The sequence below is a fragment of the Suncus etruscus genome, chromosome 6, assembly GCF_024139225.1.
Source record: "Suncus etruscus isolate mSunEtr1 chromosome 6, mSunEtr1.pri.cur, whole genome shotgun sequence".
Taxonomy (NCBI): Eukaryota; Metazoa; Chordata; class Mammalia; order Eulipotyphla; family Soricidae; genus Suncus; species Suncus etruscus.
Window position 1 is genome coordinate 5064190 of NC_064853.1, and position 20122 is coordinate 5084311.

Genomic DNA, 20122 nt, shown 5'->3' on the forward strand with positions numbered 1-20122 from the left:
GCTGCAGGCTACAGAAGGATTCTCTCTTGCTCTTTGTTCAATCTTTTACACCCTATCCTTCTTGTCTGTGTGGATTATTATTTGCTGTGGATAAATATTAACCAAGGTCTCCCCCCGAAAGGGGACAAGGGGATGGGAAATAATTTCTCATTCTGGGGACTGTTCTTGGATTCACAAATACCCAACAAAGTTAACAGCGAAGATAATTTACAGGTGACCAAGGTTAGACCTTGGGACCATGGCAGGACACTCCATACCTACTTTCACTTCTTCTCTGATCCAGAAGAACGTTTCAAAAGGCACCTTGGAGGTGCCACAGGATTAATACAGCAATAAAATGATTGCCTTGCACATGGCCAACCCAGCTGCAATCCCTGGCATCCAATATTATCCCCCAAGCCCTACAAGTAATGAACTCTGAGCACAGAGCTAGGAGTCAGCGCTGAGCACCGCTTGCATGTGGCCCAAGAACAACAAAACTAGAAGTGCCTTGGAGATAGATCAGACTTTGAATGCCAAAGCTATTTTGACTTGGGGGCCTGGATCCTGTGTAGCTCAGGGCCAGGAGCTCTGGGTATGGCCCATAAACCAAAAACAAAACAAAACAAAATCCATCTAGAACAAGCTTGTTTCTACCTAATCTCACCCCGGAATTGTTAATAGTTGAGCTCATGTTAGCCAATCTCTCCTTAAAACAACACAAAATATTGGGAATCTCTAATCAAACTAAGGAGATTATAAATTACCATTCATGTTGATTTATTTATTTACTTATTGTTGGTGGTTGTTTTGTGGTCACACCCTGTGGTGCTCAGGGCTTATTCCTGGCTCTGTGATCAGGAATCCCTCCAGGTGGTACTTGGGAAACATGTGGTGTGGACGATGTGAAAAATGGCTTTGGAGTCACACCAGGGGTCTCTCCCAACAGGCTCTGGGTGGAACCCAGTTCGGCCACATGCAAACCATACGCCCTCCCTGTTATACTGTCACTCCAATTCCCTGTACATTGCTTTTTTTGAACCCCACATCACCTGCCTCAGGCCTTTAGCATTTGGTTCCAAACAAGGCTGTTGTTAATTTTGGGGTTGATTCAACTTTTTCCCATGGATAAAATCTTATTATAGCAACTTCCTTGGAAGTGGCATCAGGAGCTGCCATGCTCCTCGCCAAAGCTGAACTTTTTCTTTTTCTTTTTCTTTTTCCCCACCGTGGGAACCACCGGATAGAGAGAGAAATGATTAGAAGGGACCTAATCTGGGTTTCTGGAGAGACAGCACAGCGGTAAGGCATTTTGCCTTCATGCGGCCCACCTGGGAGGGACCTGGTTCGATTCCCGGTATTCCATATGGTCCCCAAGCCTGCGAGGGGTGATTTCTGAGCGCAGAAACAGGAGTAGCCCCTTAGTGCTGCTGGGTGTGGCTCATAAACCAATCAGTTACTAAATATTAATTCATAAATATTGCGACTGAAATCCAACTCTAGTCATGTTTGTAATCACGGTGTTTAAATAAAGATATTATTAAAACCAGAAAAAATCAATGAATAAAGTTAAAAAAAAAAACACCAAAGTCAACAACTACAGAATCAATGCCCTATCTACAATAAGCTATCCACAGAAGGGAACAGTGACACTGCACTCCGGGGGGGCAAAGGAGAGAGATTTGGGACACATGCTGGAAAAAGGGGGTGGAGGGAGGACCACCCTGATGGTGGTGGGAATGACCCTGATTCATTGTCACTATGTATCTCAAATATGACTGTGAAAGATTTGTGATTCACTTTTCGTCACAATAAGTAAAAACTATTTTAAAATAAAAAAACAACCTCATCTACTAAGTAAAATGTTAATTATGCCACCAAAAAAATAAATAAATAAAAAGAAAAGCAAAGAAAAGAAAAAGAAGGGACCATGTCATGGGCCGGAGAGATAGCATGGAGTAGGGTGTTTGCCTTGCATGCAGAAGGACGGTGGTTCTGAGCGTAGAGCCAGGTGTGACCCAAAACCCAAAAACCAAAAAAGAAAACGAAGGGCCCTAACATGAGATGCTAAGAGGAGAGGAGGAGTGGAGTGGGAGGGAAGAACCAGGCGACCAGCGTGTGCACCCTCTCCCTCCCGCCGCGCGGGGGCGCCCGAGGGCGGCCTTCGCGTCGTGGCCCCGCCCACGGCCCCGCCCCTCGCTCCGATTGGTCGCGCGGGGAGCGCGCCGAGTCAGGGGGCGTGGCCGAGCGAGCGGCGACAAAGCGCGAAGGTCACGGCGGGAGGAGGGCGGAGGGAGGCGAGGAGCGAGGTGCGCGCGCATCGCGGCCCCGCGGCCTCCTTCCCGCGCCCCCGCGGCCCAGGCCCGCAGCCGCCCCGGCCTCGCTCGTCGCCCGGCGCCGCCGCCCCTCTCGCCCCCTGTCGCCCGCCTCTCGCTCTCGCTCGCCTGCGCCGGCCGACGCCATGGAGGGCGTGAGCGCGCTGCTGGCCCGCTGCCCCGCGCCCGGCCTGGCCGGCGGCCTGGGCGTCACGGCGTGCGCGGCGGCCGGCGTGCTGCTCTACCGGATCGCGCGGAGGTGAGCGGCGGGAGGGGGCGAGTGCGCGTGCGCGGAACCCCCCGCCCCGCCCCCTCCCCCTCCCCGTGTCCGTCTGTCCGTCCGTCTATCTGTCCGTCCGTCTGTCTGTCCATCTGTCTGTCCGTCCGTCCATCCATCTGTATGTCTGTCCGTCCGTCCATCTGTCCGTCCGTCCATCTGTCCATCCATCTGTACGTCTATCTGTCCGTCCGTCTGTCCGATCGTCCGTCTGTCCCTCTGTCTTTCTGTCCATCCGTCCACCTGTACGTCTGTCCGTCGATCCATCTGTCCTGTCCGTCTGTCCATTCGTCTGTTTATTTTTCTGTCCACCCATCCATATGTCTGTCCATCCTTCTGTCTGTCCATCCGTCTGTACATCTGTCCGTCTGTCCGCCCATCCAACCATCTGTCCATCTCTGTCCATTTGTCCATTTATCCATCTTTCTGTCCACCCATCCATGTCTGTCCATCCTTCCGTCTGTCCATTCATTTGTCCATCTGTCTGCCCATCCGTCCATCTGCCTGTTCGTCCGTTATTCGTCTTTCTTTTTTTTTTTTTTTTTTTTTTTTTTTGTGGTTTTTGGGTCACACCCGGCAGTGCTCAGGGGTTATTCCTGGCTCCAGGCTCAGAAATTGCTCCTGGCAGGCACGGGGGACCATATGGGACGCTGGGATTCGAACCGATGACCTCCTGCATGAAAGGCAAACGCTTTACCCCCATGCTATCTCTCCGGCCCCCGTTATTCGTCTTTCTGTCCACCCATCCATATGTCTATCCATCCTTCTGTCTGTCCATTTGTATGTTCGTTCGTCTGTCCATTGGTGTCCGTTCATTTGGCCTTCTGCCTATCTGTCCTCAGTCTCTCAGTCTTTCTGTCCCTCTGTCCTTCTGTCCATCTATCTGTCCATCAAGCTGTGTCCATCTGCCAGTTTGTCCTTCTGTCCGTCAGTTCGTTCATCCATTTGTCCATTTGTCCATCAAGCTGTCTGTCTGACCACCTGTCAATTCCATCTGTCCGGTTGTCCATCGGTCCATCCGTCCATCTGATGTCTGTCCATTTGCTTGTCCATCTGTCCATCCTCGGGCCTGAGCACGTTCTCCTCTCCAGCGAAAACGGATAAGAGGCGCCCACTGGCATCTATCTATCTATCTATCTATCTATCTATCTATCTATCTATCTATCTATCTATCTGCACTTGCAATGGTGCTCCCCCAAGCTCGCAGGGGTTGGGAGGGTGGGTGCTCAGGGACCCCTTCCGAATGAGACTCCTGAGGGATGGAGAGAAGGAAGAAGGGTGGGAGACACACGCACACACACCCACATGGTATGGACTCTGCTGGAGCATTCTAGGCTCGTGGGGTGCAGCCCTGATGCTCCCCTAGAGAGAAAGAGAGGGAGAGGGAGGGAGGGACGGGGGATTATCTGAGCCCCGGCCTGGGCATGGAGAGGATCTGGGGGGGAATCTGGAGGGAAAGGGGGACTCAGCTGTTCCCTGCCTGCCCAGCTTGCAGGAGCTTCTCCACTGCAGCGTGGGAATGGCGGTGCTCATGGGGTGCTGCTACGCCTCCTGGGGAAGCCTCGTGGGGTGCAAAGGAAGGGCTTGGCCACAAGGCTGCTCTGCACACATTTAATTGCAATTAATAAAAATACAAGAGGCCGCGCCCCGCCTGCTGCGGCTTTGGCACCTTCATGCCCGGGCTTCTGCCTTCTCCTCCTCCTCCTCCTCCTCCTCTTCTTTCTCCAGGTTTAAAAAGAAGCTGCCCCTGCTCCTGCCACCCCAATGCCAACCCCGGCTCTGACATTCCCCTCAGCCACCCACCCACTCCAAAGCAACCCACTTTTGCAGCCTGACACCCCCTTTCCCAGGGCTGAGTTGGTGCCTTTGGATGGAGCCGGGAGGCTCAGCAGCGGAGAAGGGCTGGGCTGGGGCAGCAGCTGTGCCTGGAGCTGAAGCCAGGAGGACGACAGGGTGCCCCCCAAATCCAGGGGATGCCCCAGGCCCCAATCTGGCTCCCCCTGCTCTCTCTCCGGAGTCCCCCCACCCACCCAGGAGGCCCTGCCCACCTGCACTCCCACCATGGTTGTTGGGGAGAAGGCAGGCACTGTCCACTGTGGGGCTTTGGCATGACCCTCACTCAGGGCTGCCCAGCCCACCCACAGGAGATTGTGGTGTGCCCAGCCTGTCTGGCTTCTCCCACACCTGGATCACTTGGTGGGTCAGGACTCAATGCTGTCAGATATTGGGGTATAGGGGGTCTCAGTGCCTGTCTGCCCCATGGAGGACTCTACACCAGGCTTCAAGCCCAGATCTGGCCCACCCAGAGCCCAGGAGGCCCAAAAGCTGCTTGCTTGGTGCAGCACAGCCTTGGTGGGGGGGGGGGGCTGGTTTCTGATGTCTGGCTGGGGGTGTTGGATTCTCCCCTTTCTCTGGTGTTTGCACTTCCTGGGGGGATGAGCTGCCAGGTGGGGGTACCCCAATTTATGTCACTGCTCATGAAGCCCACTGGCAGCGGGGCACTGCTCCCTGCATCCTTACCCTGCTGGGGTCCAGCCTGGGATTTGTGGGCCATGCTCCCAGAGCATCCTGCCCTCCACTTCCAGAGGAGATCTATTTGCTGCCCCTGTGCAGTCCTCCCTGCAGTGGGTGCTTTCTAAACATGGGGGGCTGCCCAACTTGGCCTTGTCTGCTATTAGACTGTGTGACTCAATCCTGGAATACCAGGACCCCGTTTTTTTCCCTCCTGGGAAGAATAGCATGTAATGCTACTCAGACGCCAGGGAGGACCGACCCCAGGTTCTGGGGAGTCCACTCAACAACCCTGGGATTAGTCCGCCGCAGTCCCCCTCGGGTCAGCTCCCTGCTGTGGCCCCCACATGAGAGGGCAGCTGGTCTTACTACTCCAGGACCACTGAGCTGCCCTCCAGCCTGCTCAAGCGTTGCCCTGGTAACCAGCAGGAATGGGGACTTCCGGACAAGTGGGGGCCAGGCCATTTCTTTGGCTTCTGCTCTTTCGCCCACCTCTGTAGAATCCCCAGACCAGAGGGGGTCTCTGCCAGTCTAGGGGGCCTTCAAAGCAGCTATAAGACAGGAACTGTCCCTGTCCACTATCACTCCCCATCCCCACCCTCAGCCTCACCCCTACTTCCCCTCCCCTCATATACACACCCCATCACCCACTTTTCAAAAGTAGCAGAGACCCCATAGCTGCACCTCTTTTCTCCTTTCTGCTCCCCAGTGGAGCATCTCCCCACCCCCTTGGACAGCTGAGCAAATAGGGCAGGCTCTTAGCTCTGGGGGGACCTTCCCAGAGGGCTCCCTGCCCTGAACCCAGAACTCCCACTCCCATGCCTGTCCCCCGTCACCACACATGTGATGTGAACTCCCACTGGGGACCGCTGGGCCTTGACAATGCTTAGAGGGGACCCCTGGGACCCATAAGGGAGCTCGGCTGGACCCTTTGCATGTGTCAGGCTGGAGGGCAGAGTTCTGGAGTTCTAAAAGATGGGAATGCAAGGCCAGAGAGAGAGCACAGTGGTAGGGCATTTGCCTTGCATGCAGCCAATCCAGGACAGAAGGTGGTTCATGGTTTGTATCCTGGCATCCCATATCGTCTCCCAAGTCTGCCAGGAGCGATTTCTGAGTGGAGAGCCAGGAGTAACCCCTGAACACTGCTGACTGTGACTCAAAAACAAAACAAAACAAAAAAATGGATGGGGGTGCAGCAGGGCCCAGCAGCTGTCCCAGGCCTGCTGAATTCTGGACTGGGATGAGTTATGACGGGGTGTTGTTGGACAGCTGCAGCAGGTCCTAGAATACAGACCCCTGTGTCTGAGCCCACTGCCTGTCACCCCAACGTCCCTCGAGCACTTGTGCTGATAGAGGGGGGTCTGGGGCGCGGGACGGGCAGCTGACTCCTCCACTGATCCCGGGCCCAGCGAGTGTCGAGCTGCTTTGTGGGCCTGCCAGCTGTGGGCGCTGCCCCTTCCCCAGGGTTCAGGGCCTGGACTCTGCTGACCACTGTGCTCCCCCCCTCCATAGGATGAAGCCCACACACACCGTCGTCAACTGCTGGTTCTGCAACCTGGACACCATAGTGCCCTATGGCAACCGCAACTGCTGGGACTGTCCCCACTGCGAGCAGTACAACGGCTTCCAGGAGGTGGGCCCACCCTCAGGGCCTGGCACTGGGTTCTGGGAGGAAGGGAGTGCCACCCCCGTGTCCTGAGGGCCCCCCCCTCCCGCTGACCTGGTCTCCCATCCATCCACCCCCCCCCCCCCCAGAATGGCGACTACAACAAGCCCATCCCGGCGCAGTACCTGGAGCACCTGAACCACGTGGTGGGTAGCGCGCCCAGCGCATCCGCAAACTCGGCCCCACCGCAGTGGGTGAGCAGCCGAGTGCTGTTGTGTCGTCGCTGCAGCCATCACCAGACCACCAAGATCAAGCAGCTGGCGGCCTTCGTTCCAAGGGACGAGGTGAGTCCCTGAGCCAGCCACGGTGGGGCCAAGCGCTACAGTTTTTCTGCATACGGCCAATCCGGGTTCCATCCCCGAATCCCCAACGTCCCATAGGGAGTCCCACCAGGAGTGATCCTTGAGCGCAGAGCCTGGGTAAGCCCTGAGCACCGCTGGGTGCGGACTAAAACTTGGGGAAATAAAGTGGAGACAGGAGGAGTGATAGCGCAGCAAGGAGGACACTTGCCTTGCATGCAGAAGACCTGGGTTTGATCTTCGAGCACCACCAAAAGTCACCAGGAGGGCCAGAGTAATGGCACAGCGGTAGGGTGTTTGTCTTGCACGCAGACAACCCAGGACAAACCCAGGTTCGAACCCAGTATCCCGTATGGTCCCCCAAAGCCTGCCAGGAGCGATTTCTGAGCCCAGAGCTAGGAGTAACCCCTGAGCGTCACTGGGTGTGGCCTAAACACTTGGGGGGAAATGGGAGGGCAGATGGCTCCCTCACCCCTCCAGGATGTACATGGACAGGAGGAGTGTGGAACGTGTCCCTAGCACCTCTGAGCTCTGTCCTCCCTGCCCCCCACAAGAGTTCTCGGGTCTCTCACGGGTGCTGGGCCAGCCTGCCTGGGAATGCAGCAGAGCCGGGCGGTTCCCAGGGGCCGCTTGCCCACGGTCCGCCCATCTTGCCCCTGGAACTCGTGAGTGAAGCGGGCATCCCGGCCGGTCCCCGCAGGGCAGCTATGACGAGGAGGTGGAGGTGTACCGGCACTACCTGGAACAGGTGTACAAGCTGTGCCGGCCGTGCCAGGCGGCCGTGGAGCACTACCTCAAACACCAGAACCGCCAGCTCCGGGCGCTGCTGCTCAGCCACCAGTTCCAGCGCCGCGACGCCGAGCGCAGCCGCATGCAGGTACGAGGTGGCTCGGCGGGGGGTCGAATGCCATCCCCAGCCTCACTGGCTGAAACATTCTCGCCAACGTCAGTGACCCGCAGATCTGGAACCAAGGACCCTCCTCCCTGAGTCCCCTCCTTGTCCTGGTTCCTTGGCAGTGAGTGGTCTTTTGCAGTCGGCCAGATGCCCCTCCCTTCCCGGGCACCCCAATACTGCTGATCCTTCTAGATACTCCCAACAGTGGTTCCTGGGGCCACAGTGGGCAGCATATGTGTCTCTGGCGCAGGAATGTCCCTAGACAGTAGGCATGTGGGGTGTTGTCCCCGTCTGGGATGGACATTCATGGGAGTGTCCTTGGTTCTGGAGTGGGGATCTCTGATCTGCTGTCTCCCCAGGGGGGCCCCTGATCTGTCTGTCCATTTGTCCAGGAGGGACACTGACCTGTCTCTCCTCCATGGGGCACCTGACCAGCTATCTTTTCTCATGTGGGCCCCTGACCTGCCACCTCCGTCTCTATCTCTCACTCACTCTCTCTCTGTCTCTGTCCCCAGAGCTTCGGCTCCTTTGCAATCAAGTCCCCAGTGCAGGTCATCGTGCTGCGGGCTCTCGCCTTCCTGGCCTGTGCCTTCCTTCTGACCACCCTGCTGTATGGCTCCGGGGACCCCTTCACCCCAGGGCCCGCCCTGCCACCGGCCCTGCCCCCTGGGGGTAACGGCTCCAGTGCTGCTGCATCGGACAACAGCTCCAGTGCCGCCGAAAGCTGGCAACAGCTCTTGGGCCTCCTTCCTGAGCCAGCCGCCGAGAAGCTGCGCGTAGCCTGGACCTTCGGGCAGCGCCACCAGATGGCCGTGGTGGCCCTGGGCCTCTTCACCTGCCTGCTGGCCATGCTGCTGGCTGGCCGCTTGAGGTATGTGTACCTGGGGAGTTGGGGAAGATTCGCTGGAGTCCCCTCTCTCGCCTCCCCATGCACAAGAAGCCCCTGGATGGTCTGGCTAGTTCCAGCCTCTGCCCCCTCACACCCTGCTCAGCTGAGTGTGGCTCTGGGTGACTGGGGAGGGTCCTCACCGCCTTCCCCCTGCACCCCTTGCTCTACGCAGACTCCGCAGAATCGATGCCTTCGCCACCGGCCTCTGGGCCCTGCTCCTGGGTCTACATCTGGCCGAGCAGCACCTACAGGCAGCTGCACCCAGCTGGCTGGACACAGTCAAGCTCAGCGCCACCTCCCTGTGCTGCCTGGTGGGCTTCACGGCAGCGGTGGCCACAAGGAAGGCGACGGGCATGCGGAGGTTCCGGCCCCGAAGGTCAGAAAAGCGGCAGTGACTGGTTGGGGGTAGGGGAGGCAGAAGGACAGACAGACGCACAGATGGATGGACAGATAGGCCAGGCCAGGCCGCCCCTGGGCTGTTTTTATTTTTCGCCTCTCTCTAAACCTGCATCACACCTGCTTCCCTGGCGCCTGGTTCTGGCCCAGACACACACACCCCCCCACCCTCACTCAGATCCTGGGCACCTTTGAGCTGCTCACCACTGTCCCCTTGCCCCTGTTTGGCCAAAGACCCCACACGCACACCTGCACCCCGGAGCTCAGCATGGGGGCCTCTGCTTTGCACCTGGGGGAGGCATGGCCTGGGTCCACCTGCCCTATTGCTCCTTAGCTTCTATCCCCCAGGGAAGAGAGAGCACTTTCTTAGGTGCACAGAAATGACCCCTTACCCTCACCCCAAAAAAGGGCAGGAGCTGCTCTAGCACCGCTGTGGCCTCCCCTGTCTTCCACCTCCCACCCACCCCCCACCCCTGCGTTTTTAGTTTTTACTTCTCAGGCTACTGTGAGCCCCAAGCTGAGCCCCAGGCCAAGAGTGAATGTGGCACCACCACCCCCCCCCCCCCGCCAGCTTCCCTCGTCTGGGGATCCTCACTTGCCTCCATATCACGTGATGCTGGCAAAGTAGTCGGGGCCCCTGGTGAACTGTGAAAACCCCAAATTCTGGCTCAGCCCATTCCCACCCCCTCGTCAAAGGACTGAGTCACCGCCTCACCTCTGGGGGCAGCCCCAGACCCTCAGCCCCCTTCCCCACCTCGTCCTCAGTCAAGGGGTAGCCAGTGGCCCTTCTCAGAGCTGTGTGGCTTCCGTCAGACCCACGCCCCCAACTTTTTCAGGGATTCCCCCCAAGAGGCAGGAAGGACTCCGGGCTTCGCATGTCCTTGTTTTGGCCAGGGCCCAGCACCCTCTGACCCTCCTGGTGGGCGCTGTCTGGGGGGTCAGGGGTGTGCGTGAGGCTTAAGTCGAAGTTCCTGACACGGATGCCCCCCCAGGATATGACCTTGCTGAGTTGCCTCTAGGCTGTGGAACCCTGTGTGACGGTCCCTCATGAAGCTTTCCCGGGTGGGGCCAGCCCCCCCCCCCCCCGCCCGCCTTGTCGCCATCCCTGGGTTGTGTAGCTCATGAGCATTGTCTAGCACCCGCCTCGCTGTATCCACCCGCGTCTGTCCCTGCGCCGCTGCTGTATTCTCAATAAACACCCCGGGCCTGTGCGGGCTGGGGGCGCCAGGTACCCGTCTTTCTGCTTTGTTCTTTCACGCTCCTTGGAGGGTCTGCGCAGAAGTGGGGGTGGTTGGCTGGGAACCGAGGGCCCCAAAAGTCAAGATTATGGGGGGCAGGACTGAGGCTCACCCAGCTCAGTCAGCGGCTGAAGGGGAGACCCCTGACCCCAGGAGCGTTTCTCCTGCTGGGGGTTCAGCCACACCAGGCCTCTGGGGTCCCACGGGAGTTTCAAGAAGAGATGGGATAGGAGATCCCCGGTTCGAGTCAGGCAGGCACTGGTGGTGGGAGTGTGACCTCTGGGCCACGTGTAAGAGCTGGGCAAAGGTGGGGGGATCGTCTTGCTTCTGGGGTCACCAGTCAGAACCCTGCTCCCCTGCCCCCCTGTGCTGGCTGGCTCTAAGGTGATCCTTGGGCACGCGGGATCACACTGCATTTTTCTTGGGGGGTGGGACCACCGGGATAGCCCCTCCTGTCCCCATCATGTCTCAGGGACCACCTGCCTTGTCCCCGTGTTCCGCACATGTCCTCACTGACCCCGTTACTGGGGCTCAGGGCTTTGAGACAACCACATGGTGTGTGTCACCCCCTTCTTCCCCAGGAAGCAATTGCTGGTCCCCCTCTTTTTTCATAAAAGCGATTCAAAGCGGTGTGTGGGGTGCAGAGTACTGGGGGGACACCTGGTGGGTGTAGAATAGCGAACAGCACCCTGAGCGTGGGGTTGGCGGTGCAGTCCCGGGCCAGCCTGCCGGTGTCACCCGCCCTGTCCCCGGGACCGAGGTAAGGCAGAACCTCCATAGCCGGGACTAACGTGTTCACTTCCCCAGCCCCTATAACCGGCTTTAATCCAGCATGGTCAGCCTGGCTCGGGGCCCCAGGCCTCTGTGTGATTTGTCCCCTTCTCGGCTTAAAGAGACACTGTCACCTCCCTGTCGGGCAGCCCTGTGGTTAGTGTGGCCTGAATTGGAGTTTGCCCCAGGCCCGAGTGAGTGCCTCTCCCCGACCCTGATGGGGGCTTTTGAGATGTGTCTGTGGATGGCTGGAAGCTGCAGGGGGTGGCCTGCCAAGTGGCACTACTGGGCAAGGACCAGAAGCGGCACTAAGTTGCCCAGCCTGGGTCTGGGCCGAGGGCGACAGTGTGGCTTTAATTCCGAGACCCGTGTGGCGTTGGCGGTTTGATGTGAGCCTGATCCGGGACCCGCGGGGCATGTGGGACGGGGCTGGGGTGGTGGGCACATTGGCACCTTGCAGCCACCCACTCCTAATGGCATGAGTGCCAGCTGCCCACAGCTCTGACTAACACACGCACACAGTGGCCCGACTGCCCAAAACTAGAAGTTACTAAGCGGCAGGCTGACTTTTCTCTCTCCCGCTCCCCTGGATTCTTGCAGGTTCCTGCCTGGAGAAGCCGCCGGCCTCTTCCCCACCAGCCCTGGCCTGCCTTCCCCCTACCCGAGCATGCTGGGCCCCTCGCCGCCACCCCTGTTCGTGCCCGCCCCGCCCAGCTTCCTGCCGCTGCCCAGCCGACCCCTGTTCCGCTCTGCCCGCCGGCCCTCACCTTCCTCCCTGCCCGGCCACCTGAGCCGGGCGCTCTCGCTTGGCACCATCCCATCCACCACTCGAGCAGGTAAGGACGGGCTGGGGTGCAGGGCAGGGGAGTGAGGCGCCCTGCCAGCATAGGGCCACATGCTCCACCATGGCAAAGCGTCTGGCTTGGTTCCACAGATGGTGTCATAGGGGTGTATCTGGGGCACTGGGAGCCAGAGACGATTCTCCCCATGTTCCACAATCCCCTCAGTGCTCTTGTTGTAAAAGCCCAGTATAATCTATCTTGTTTGGTTTGGTTTTGGGCCACACCTGGCAGCAATCAGGGGGACGCTGTGGGATGCTGGGGATCGAACTTGGGTCTGCCACATGCAAGGCAAATACCATACGCACTGTGCTTTCGCTCCTACCCCAAGACCTATCCTATTTTGGAAGCTCTTGGCTGAGGTGACCATGGTCGGTCCCAGTGGACTGTCACTCCAATTCCTACGGGCTTGTCCTGGAAATACCAAGGGGTTATTAATCCCACCGCTTCTGATTGGAGCCATCTTGGAGCTGCAGTGTCCTACCCCAGGGCTGAATGGGGCTTCTTCCCCGGGCAGGGTCACCCCTGTTTTCTGGGTTCTTGGGTAGAAGTTGGGATGCAGGTGGCCTCAATGCCCAGAGCTCAGGACTGATCAGGCACCTTGCGAGGTGCCTGGGGACCTCCCTCCCCCCCTAGTGCTGGTGTCAGGATGTCCAGTGACCGAGAGGCCTGTCTGTTCTGGCCAGGCTGACACTAAGCCGTCTCTCCTGATCTGAACACGCGCCCTATTGTAGGACACTGGGTGGGGGGCTTCGAATCGAATCACGCCCTGTGTCTCCCCCTCCCCACCCCCCCACCCCTCCACACACCCCCACCCTGCAGACTCAGGCTGCCTGTTCAGTGGAAGCCGCCCACCCTCACGAGTGTCTCGTTCCCGGCAAGTTCTTCTTTCAGGTGAGTTGGGGTTCCAGCCCCACCCCACACCCCACAACCTCCTCCCTTCGGCCAGGCCAGCATCCCGAGTCTTTCCCTCTGAGCTTGGGAGGGGGGAGACACCAACTGGGGAGACAGTGCCATGGTGCGCAGAGTGGCCATGCTGACCACTGCCCTGCCCTGTTTTCCTAGACTACTTCTCCCTGCTGGCCGCCAGCTGCCCCACATCCCCACTCCCGTCCCCGGCACCCTCCGTGGCCGGCTCCGTGACCTCCAGCTCCGGTTCCCTGCGTCACCGCCGGCCCCTCATCAGCCCTGCCCGCCTCAACCTGCAAGGCCAGAAGCTGCTGCTCTTCTCAACACCCCCCGGGGACACCCCCGACACCCCCAGCAGCTCTGACGAGCCCTCGCCCCCCGGCAGCCGCCTCTTCCCGCTCGAGGCCCCACAGTCCCCTCAGAGGCAGCCGATGCGAGACACCAAGTTCAGCCTGGGTACGGTTCAGTGTGGGGGTACCTGTCCTGGTTCCAGGGGCCCTGCTGCAGATTCTCCACACCCTCCAGAGCTCCCCCAAACTGCCCTCTGGTGACACCAAGTCTCCCATCCACCCAGACTGTCTGTTTCGGGGGGACCAAGGCTAGGGCTCCAGCCAGGAGTTGTTTCACAATTGATCTGGAAGGTTCCATTCCCAGGCGCTGTGCTCCAGCATTTCCAGCCTTGTGCAAATGGAGGTCTGGGAGACTTGTTGAGGTTTTCCAGTTAACTAGGCTCCTCCTAGTTAAATATAGAACTTCCCGGATATGTGAAAGTCCTACTTCCCTCCCTATGTCAGAGCGGCCACCCCACACTGGTGCTGGCCAGATCCTGCCCCTGTCCCTGTCCCACCCCAAAGCCTCCTTCTGGGGGCTGTGATAAGTGCTGAGTGGGGGGCACCGCATACTCACACCTCTGCATCCTACGCCTCCCACGGATGCCCGCACTCCCGAGCCTTTTCTCTCCACAGACGTGAGCTCGGTGCCTGATGGGGGCCTGGCCTGCAGCAGCCACCCCATCAAGAAAGAGGACAACTCCTCGCATGCGTCCACCTGCATGGTAGACACTACCACCCAAGGGTGCTCGGAACAGGCAACCACCTGGAGAGGTGTGTGGGTGGGGACTGGGTGTGGGGAGCATAAATAGGTGAGGTCAAAGTGGTGGCACAGGCGGTGGGGCATTTGCCTTGCTCGCGCTAATCTAGGACGGACTGCAGTTTGATCTCTTGGCATCCCATACGATCCCCAAGCCAGGGACAATTTTGAGTGCAGAGCCAGGAGTAACCCCTGAGCATCACCGGGTGTGACCCAAAAACGAAACGAAACAAAAGACAAAAAGGCAGTCAAACCACCTGTGCCCATGTGTGTTTATCAGTACCAGGCGCTGGGCCCTGCAGGACCTGGCGGTCAGTGGCATTTCCTAGAGGGCAGGGCGTCGTTGATAACGGGGACACCAGTTTCAGGAGACTCTCTTAGAGGTTGGTCCGTGCTCCAGCCTTAGGGCCTCACCCCTGCACCCCATTTCTATTCCTTTGTCCCAGGCACAAGCCCAGGGCTGATTGTGCCACGGGGGGGGGGGAGGGAGTACCCCTGCCCCCCCCTTCGGAGAACTGAGGGTGGGGGGCTCAGGGCAGGGAGCTCAGTGGGGCTTCAGAACCTCCAGCCTGTGACCTCTAACCTCTGCCCTCTCTCACAGGTCACATCAGCCCGACCCTGGTCCGGGCCATTCTGGCCGTGAGTCTGGCTGCCAATGCCCTCTTCACCTCAGCCTACCTGTACCAGAGCCTGCACTGACCCCAACGGCCCCCAAACCATGCCCCAGCAGCCTCGGGGCCCACCTGGTGCATACCGCTCCACCACTGCCACCATAGGACCTCTGTGAGCTCAGAGAGGGGGAACCTGCCACCCCCTCCTCCAGGCTGCCCTTCTGGGCTGAGTCCTTTTCCTAGCCGAGGACATTCGAGGTCACCCTGGTGCAGCTCCGTGGCTGCCTCTGGCCTTGTGTTTGGTGCTGACACTGAGGCAGAAGCTTAGAGGGCGTCCCTGCCCAGACATTGCACGGCCCGTGGGATCCCCCCTGCCCTTCAGCCGGCCTCAGGTACCTGGTGCCTGTCCTTGTCCCGGGTGTGCCCTCATCCCATCGTACTGTACTCGAGACTCAAGACTCCCAGTCACCAGCCTACTGTCAGGCGTCCCCCTCCTCTGGCCCAGCCCCCTGTCCTGTGCTCTGACCCCTTCCTGGGCACAGACCCCACATAAGCACCTCCTCCTGCACTTCGCCTGTTACCTCTGGTCCCCAGCCCAGGCAGCACCCCATTCCCCAGCCAGGACCACTCCAATTTCCAGCTCTCCCTCTCCGCTCCACCCACACAGCCATGCTGGTGCCTGCCCCAAGTGGAGGCCTCAGCTCGGCCCTCCCTGGCCCTGCTGACAGCACCCAACCCACTCGGCAGCTCTCTCACTGGGTGCCCTCCCAGGTGAGGAGGGTCCCGTCTTTTCGGGGTGAGGGCACGCAAGTCTGGCTGGGACTCTGTGCAGGTGTACACGTATGCAAGTGTGTAAGTGTGTATGTGTGTGTGTGTGTGAGCCGTGCATGCATCTGAGCCTTGAGCCCCGAGACTTTGGGGGCCTCCTAGGGCAGGAGGAAGTATTTTTTACTGTCGTTCAGGGATAATTAAGTTCCGGTTTATTTTCAGGCCTCGAGCCCAGCCGGATGTCGCCCCCACCACCACCACCAGGGAGGGCTTGCTTTTTTTTTAAACTTGGGGTGATTTTCTTTTTTAGTCATTTTTTTATTATTATTATTATTTTTATTTTTATCCTGGAGAAAAAGGCCTCTCTGACTTACCTCCTGCCAGACCCCCTTTCCTGTCCTCCCCATTATCAAGGGGACCAGGTCTGGGGTCACTCGGGACTGCCTCTCGGCCCTCATTTGTACAATCTTACATACCTGTTACGTTTTTTTACTTTATTTTTCACCTGACAAAAACCAGCTCCTTCCCCAAAGTTCCTCCCCAAGTGTGGGGCCTGTACCCCTGGGACCCTAGCAAGGGTTTCTTGCCCTTTTTTCCTTTCTTCCCTCCCCAAATTTCCTTTTTTTTTTTTTTTTTTTTTTTTTGGTTTTTTTGGTTTTTGGGCCACACCCGGCGGTGCTCAGGGGTTACTCCTGGCTGTCTGCTCAGAAATAGCTCCTGGCAGGCACGGGGGACCATATGGGACACCGGGATTCGAACCAACCACCTTTGGTCCAGGATTGGCTGTTTGCAAGCCGCTGTGCTATCTCTCCGGGCCCTCCATTTTCTTTTGAATAAAAGTTACAACCTTATTTTTCTTTACAAAAACAAAAAAAAATGGAAACAAACAAAAAAAAAAAGATCTGCCAGTTTTGATCCAGACCTTGCCCATCTTGTCTTTATTCTCACCTGCGACACTCAAGTTCTTGGGTAGTCATCCTGGGTGCCTTGTTTCTCGGGGTCTCGGGGACTTGTGGGGGTCAGTGACTGGGCAGGGGCTGCAGAATCGGGAAGGGGGTGTTGGGCTGTTTCCAGGGGAGCTTTTTCCCAGCAGCTCTGGGTCTGGACCATATGGACAGACTTCAGTGCTGCTGTTCAGGGGCCACTAGGATGGGGAGTGGCCTGGTCCAAGGGGGCAGATGGCAAAGCACCAGTTTCTGGAGGCTTGACAGGCCCAGTGAAGAGACCAGCCCCATGACAATGCAGGCAGAATGGGTGCAATGCTCAACCCTGAGGCAGCCTGGGGGTGACGGGGGACACTGACTGAGCCCCTCAATTCCCAGTGCTGACCCTGCAGGGACTAGTTGAGGTTTGGGTCAAGCTTGGCTTGGAACTGGCTCCACCCACCACATTGAATATGGAGGGAACTTCTACTCACCAGCCAGTTTCAACAGAACTCCAGGGGCTGGAGCGATAGCACAGCAGGAAGGGCGCTTGCCTTGCATGCAGCCAACCCAGGTTAAATCTCCAGCATCCCATAGGGTCCCCGAGCCTTCCAGGAGCGATTTCTGAGCACAGAGCCAGGAGGAACCCCTGAGCACCACCAGGTGTGGCTCAAAACCAAACAAAAAGCCTCTATTTTATCTGGATCATACTTGCCTCCCCGTCCCCACCCCACCCCCGTCATCCATGACCTGGCCCTGCAGTCTCAGCTCACCTCACCCCTGTACATTCTCAGCCCACGCCCCCTCCTTGAAGGTACTGTTCTGTCCACCATAGCTTCTGTTCCAGGGCGGGAGCAATAGCACAGCGAATAGGGCGTTGCCTTGCATGCAGCTAACCCAGGTTTGATCTCCGGCATCCTACATGGTTCCTGAACCTGCCAGAAGTAACTTCTGCCAAAGTGCAGAGCCAGGAATTACTCCACAGCACCGCTGGATGTGGCCCAAAAACAAACTTTCCTCCCGAAATAGCTTCCTTTCGAGATTTCTGTGAAGAGGTAGCACATTCCTATGTACTGTATTACTGTTTTTTTTTTTTTTTGGTTGGTTGGTTGGTTGGTTGGTTGATTTGAGGCCACACCCAGGTATGCGTGGGGTTCTGCACTCAGGGATCACTCCTGGCAGTGACCAGGGATATACCCTGATTCGGTTGTGTGCAAGGCCAGTGTCCTCCCTGCTACACTCTTTGCTCCATCCCCGCTACATTACTCCGGATCCCACTCAGGTAATAAAGTGCTCATTGAGGGGCTAGAGCAGTGGCACAGCGGTAGGGTGTTTGCCTTGAATGCAAATGACCCAGGACAGACCTTGGTTTGATCCCCGGCATCCCATCTGGTTCCCCCCAAGCCAGGAGCAATTTCTGAGCGCATAGCCAGGAGCGTCACAGGGTGTGGCCCAAAAACCAAAAAAATAATAAAGTGCTCATTGATGGGTCATGTTCTCTAGGAGATTGGTTGAGGTTTGATTCCCACAGAGCTCCCGGAAAGGAAAGGCAATTTCTATTCTTCTGTCCAACCAGAACAGGAAAACAGTTCTGGGCCCGGAGAGATAGCACAGCGGCGTTTGCCTTGCAAGCAGCCAATCCAGGACCAAAGGTGGTTGGTTCGAATCCCGGTGTCCCATATAGTCCCCCGTGCCTGCCAGGAACTATTTCTGGCAGACAGCCAGGAGTAACCCCTGAGCACCGCCTGGTGTGGCCCAAAAAAACAAAACAAAAAAAAAAACGAAAAAAAAAGAAAACAGTTCTGGTGGTATAGATCCACAGTAAATAATCCACACAGACAAGAGGGTAAAAGGAGGCAAGAAGGTCGGACACAAAATCATTTACAATCCACCAGCTGCTCCAAACTCTAGAGCTAGCCAGCCTGCTGCAAAGGGCCCTGTCCACCCAGCTTAACTCCTATTTATTCAGATCCAAACAGCGCCCCCTATCTGAAAGGTCGTAGGGAAGCTTATACTAAAGAGAAATATAAAAGACTTATAAATACTTAACACTCATCATAGGAGTGTAATGCCCCAGCAGTGAGTTAGGGTGGAGTGGAGCCCTCCTTAGTGCTTTCTTCCCCACCTGGGACCCCATCCTGAAATCAGGCTCATATGACAGATGGGAAGCAAGGTACCCCTGGACCCTGGCCATGAAAGCCACTGGAAGGAAGTTCCTCACCCAGAGCTAAGGGGAGGTGCTGGGACCCACCACAGCCAGTTCTTGATCTGTCTGGGGGGAATAGTTATACATGGGGCTGGACAATAGCCTTGCAAACATCCCATCTGGCCCCCCCCAAGCCAGGAGCGACACACACACACACACACACACACACACACACACACACACAAGGCTTCTGTACCGTTTAGGGCTGTGGGAAGGCTCAATTAGGGAAGAGATGAAGAGGGACTGGACTGGGTCTTCCTGTGTATTCTATCTGGCCTGGCTCTGGCAGGGCTCAGTGGTCATCACATTCCCTGCCACCCCTGGGCCATCAAGGGGAATCCCAGAGCAGTGATAAGACATCACATGGGACCAGATCGATAGCACAGCTGTAAGGCATTTTCCTTTGCATGCAGCTGACCCAGGACAGACAGTGGTTCAAGTCCCAGCATCCCATATGGTCCCTGAGCCTACCAGGAGAGTGATTTCTGAGCGTAGAGCCAGGAGTAACCCCTGAGCGCTGCCAGGTATGACCCAAAAACAAAACAAAAGAAGAAAAGAAGGGATTCCTAGATGCTTTTGAGTTCACAGATGGCAGTTCTGGGGCGACCCCAGGGGACTCACCCCACTCAGCTAAGTAACCTCAATGCCAGGCACAGTTCACATCATTAGATTTTTGCCACTGTCCCCCTCTATTCAGCAGGGGGAAGGAATTTGGCGGTCATGGGGCTCATATCAGTGTTTGGGGATCCAGGGCCCACTCCAGTTGGCTTTACCCTCCTGGCCAGATGCTTCCGTGCTCAAGAACACTGATAAGCTGTGTCCGGCCCAACTGTCCAGGGTGCCATGTGAGGCAAAATGACACACACCCTAGGGACCTCCTCAAGCCTTGTCCATGCTCCCGCCCTCTGCATAATCTTCCTGGCCTCGCAGTGATTTTTAGTTTGTTTGGGGGCCACTGCCGGTAGTGCTCAGGGCTCACTCCTGGCTCTCCGCTCAGGGACCCCAAAAGATGCTTCTGATCAAACCCAGTCAGCCACATGCAAGTCATATGCAAGGCCCTTTGTCCTGCCCCTCAGGCCCTGGTGAGATTTTCTTTTTCATCAAAGGTGGTTGCGTTCGGATTTGTGAGCAAAGCAGCGTTGTCTGAGTCTGTTACCTTCCTCCAACAAATAAAAGTCAAAATTGGCTCCTTGGCTTAAATCATGCAAGAAATCAACTAGCTAGGAGTGGGGGTGATAGCACAGCAGGCAGGGCCTTTGCCTTGCACACGCCGACCTGGGTTCCATCCCTGGCATCTCCTATGGTCTCCGGAGTCTGCCAGGAGTGATTCCTCAGCGCAGAGCCAGGTATGGCCCAAACCCCCCCCCCCAAAATCAACAAGCAATAGTCCCCTGGTTCCCCCCATAGTTCCCCCATACACCCATGGACCAACTCCATTTTCTCCCTAGCACCCTGTCTATACCAACTACAGTCCAGGTTTCCCTCCACCCACCCCATCCTTGGGTCTTTTGGCATAGCTAATACTTTGTGGCAATATCCTT

General features: G+C 57.4%; 1 protein-coding gene across 1 annotated transcript; it reads left to right on the forward strand.

The window, feature by feature from the left end:
* The first annotated feature begins 2424 nt into the window (after nucleotides 1–2424).
* Nucleotides 2425–15211, forward strand: TMEM201 (transmembrane protein 201). Its single transcript, XM_049775320.1, has 11 exons — nucleotides 2425–2553; nucleotides 6595–6715; nucleotides 6838–7032; nucleotides 7748–7924; nucleotides 8458–8813; nucleotides 9004–9207; nucleotides 11837–12072; nucleotides 12898–12969; nucleotides 13141–13440; nucleotides 13950–14087; nucleotides 14675–15211. Exons 1-11 carry the CDS (start codon nucleotides 2441–2443, stop codon nucleotides 14770–14772), a joined length of 2010 nt encoding a protein of 669 aa, XP_049631277.1. The 5' UTR covers nucleotides 2425–2440; the 3' UTR covers nucleotides 14773–15211.
* The last annotated feature ends 4911 nt before the right edge of the window (nucleotides 15212–20122 follow it).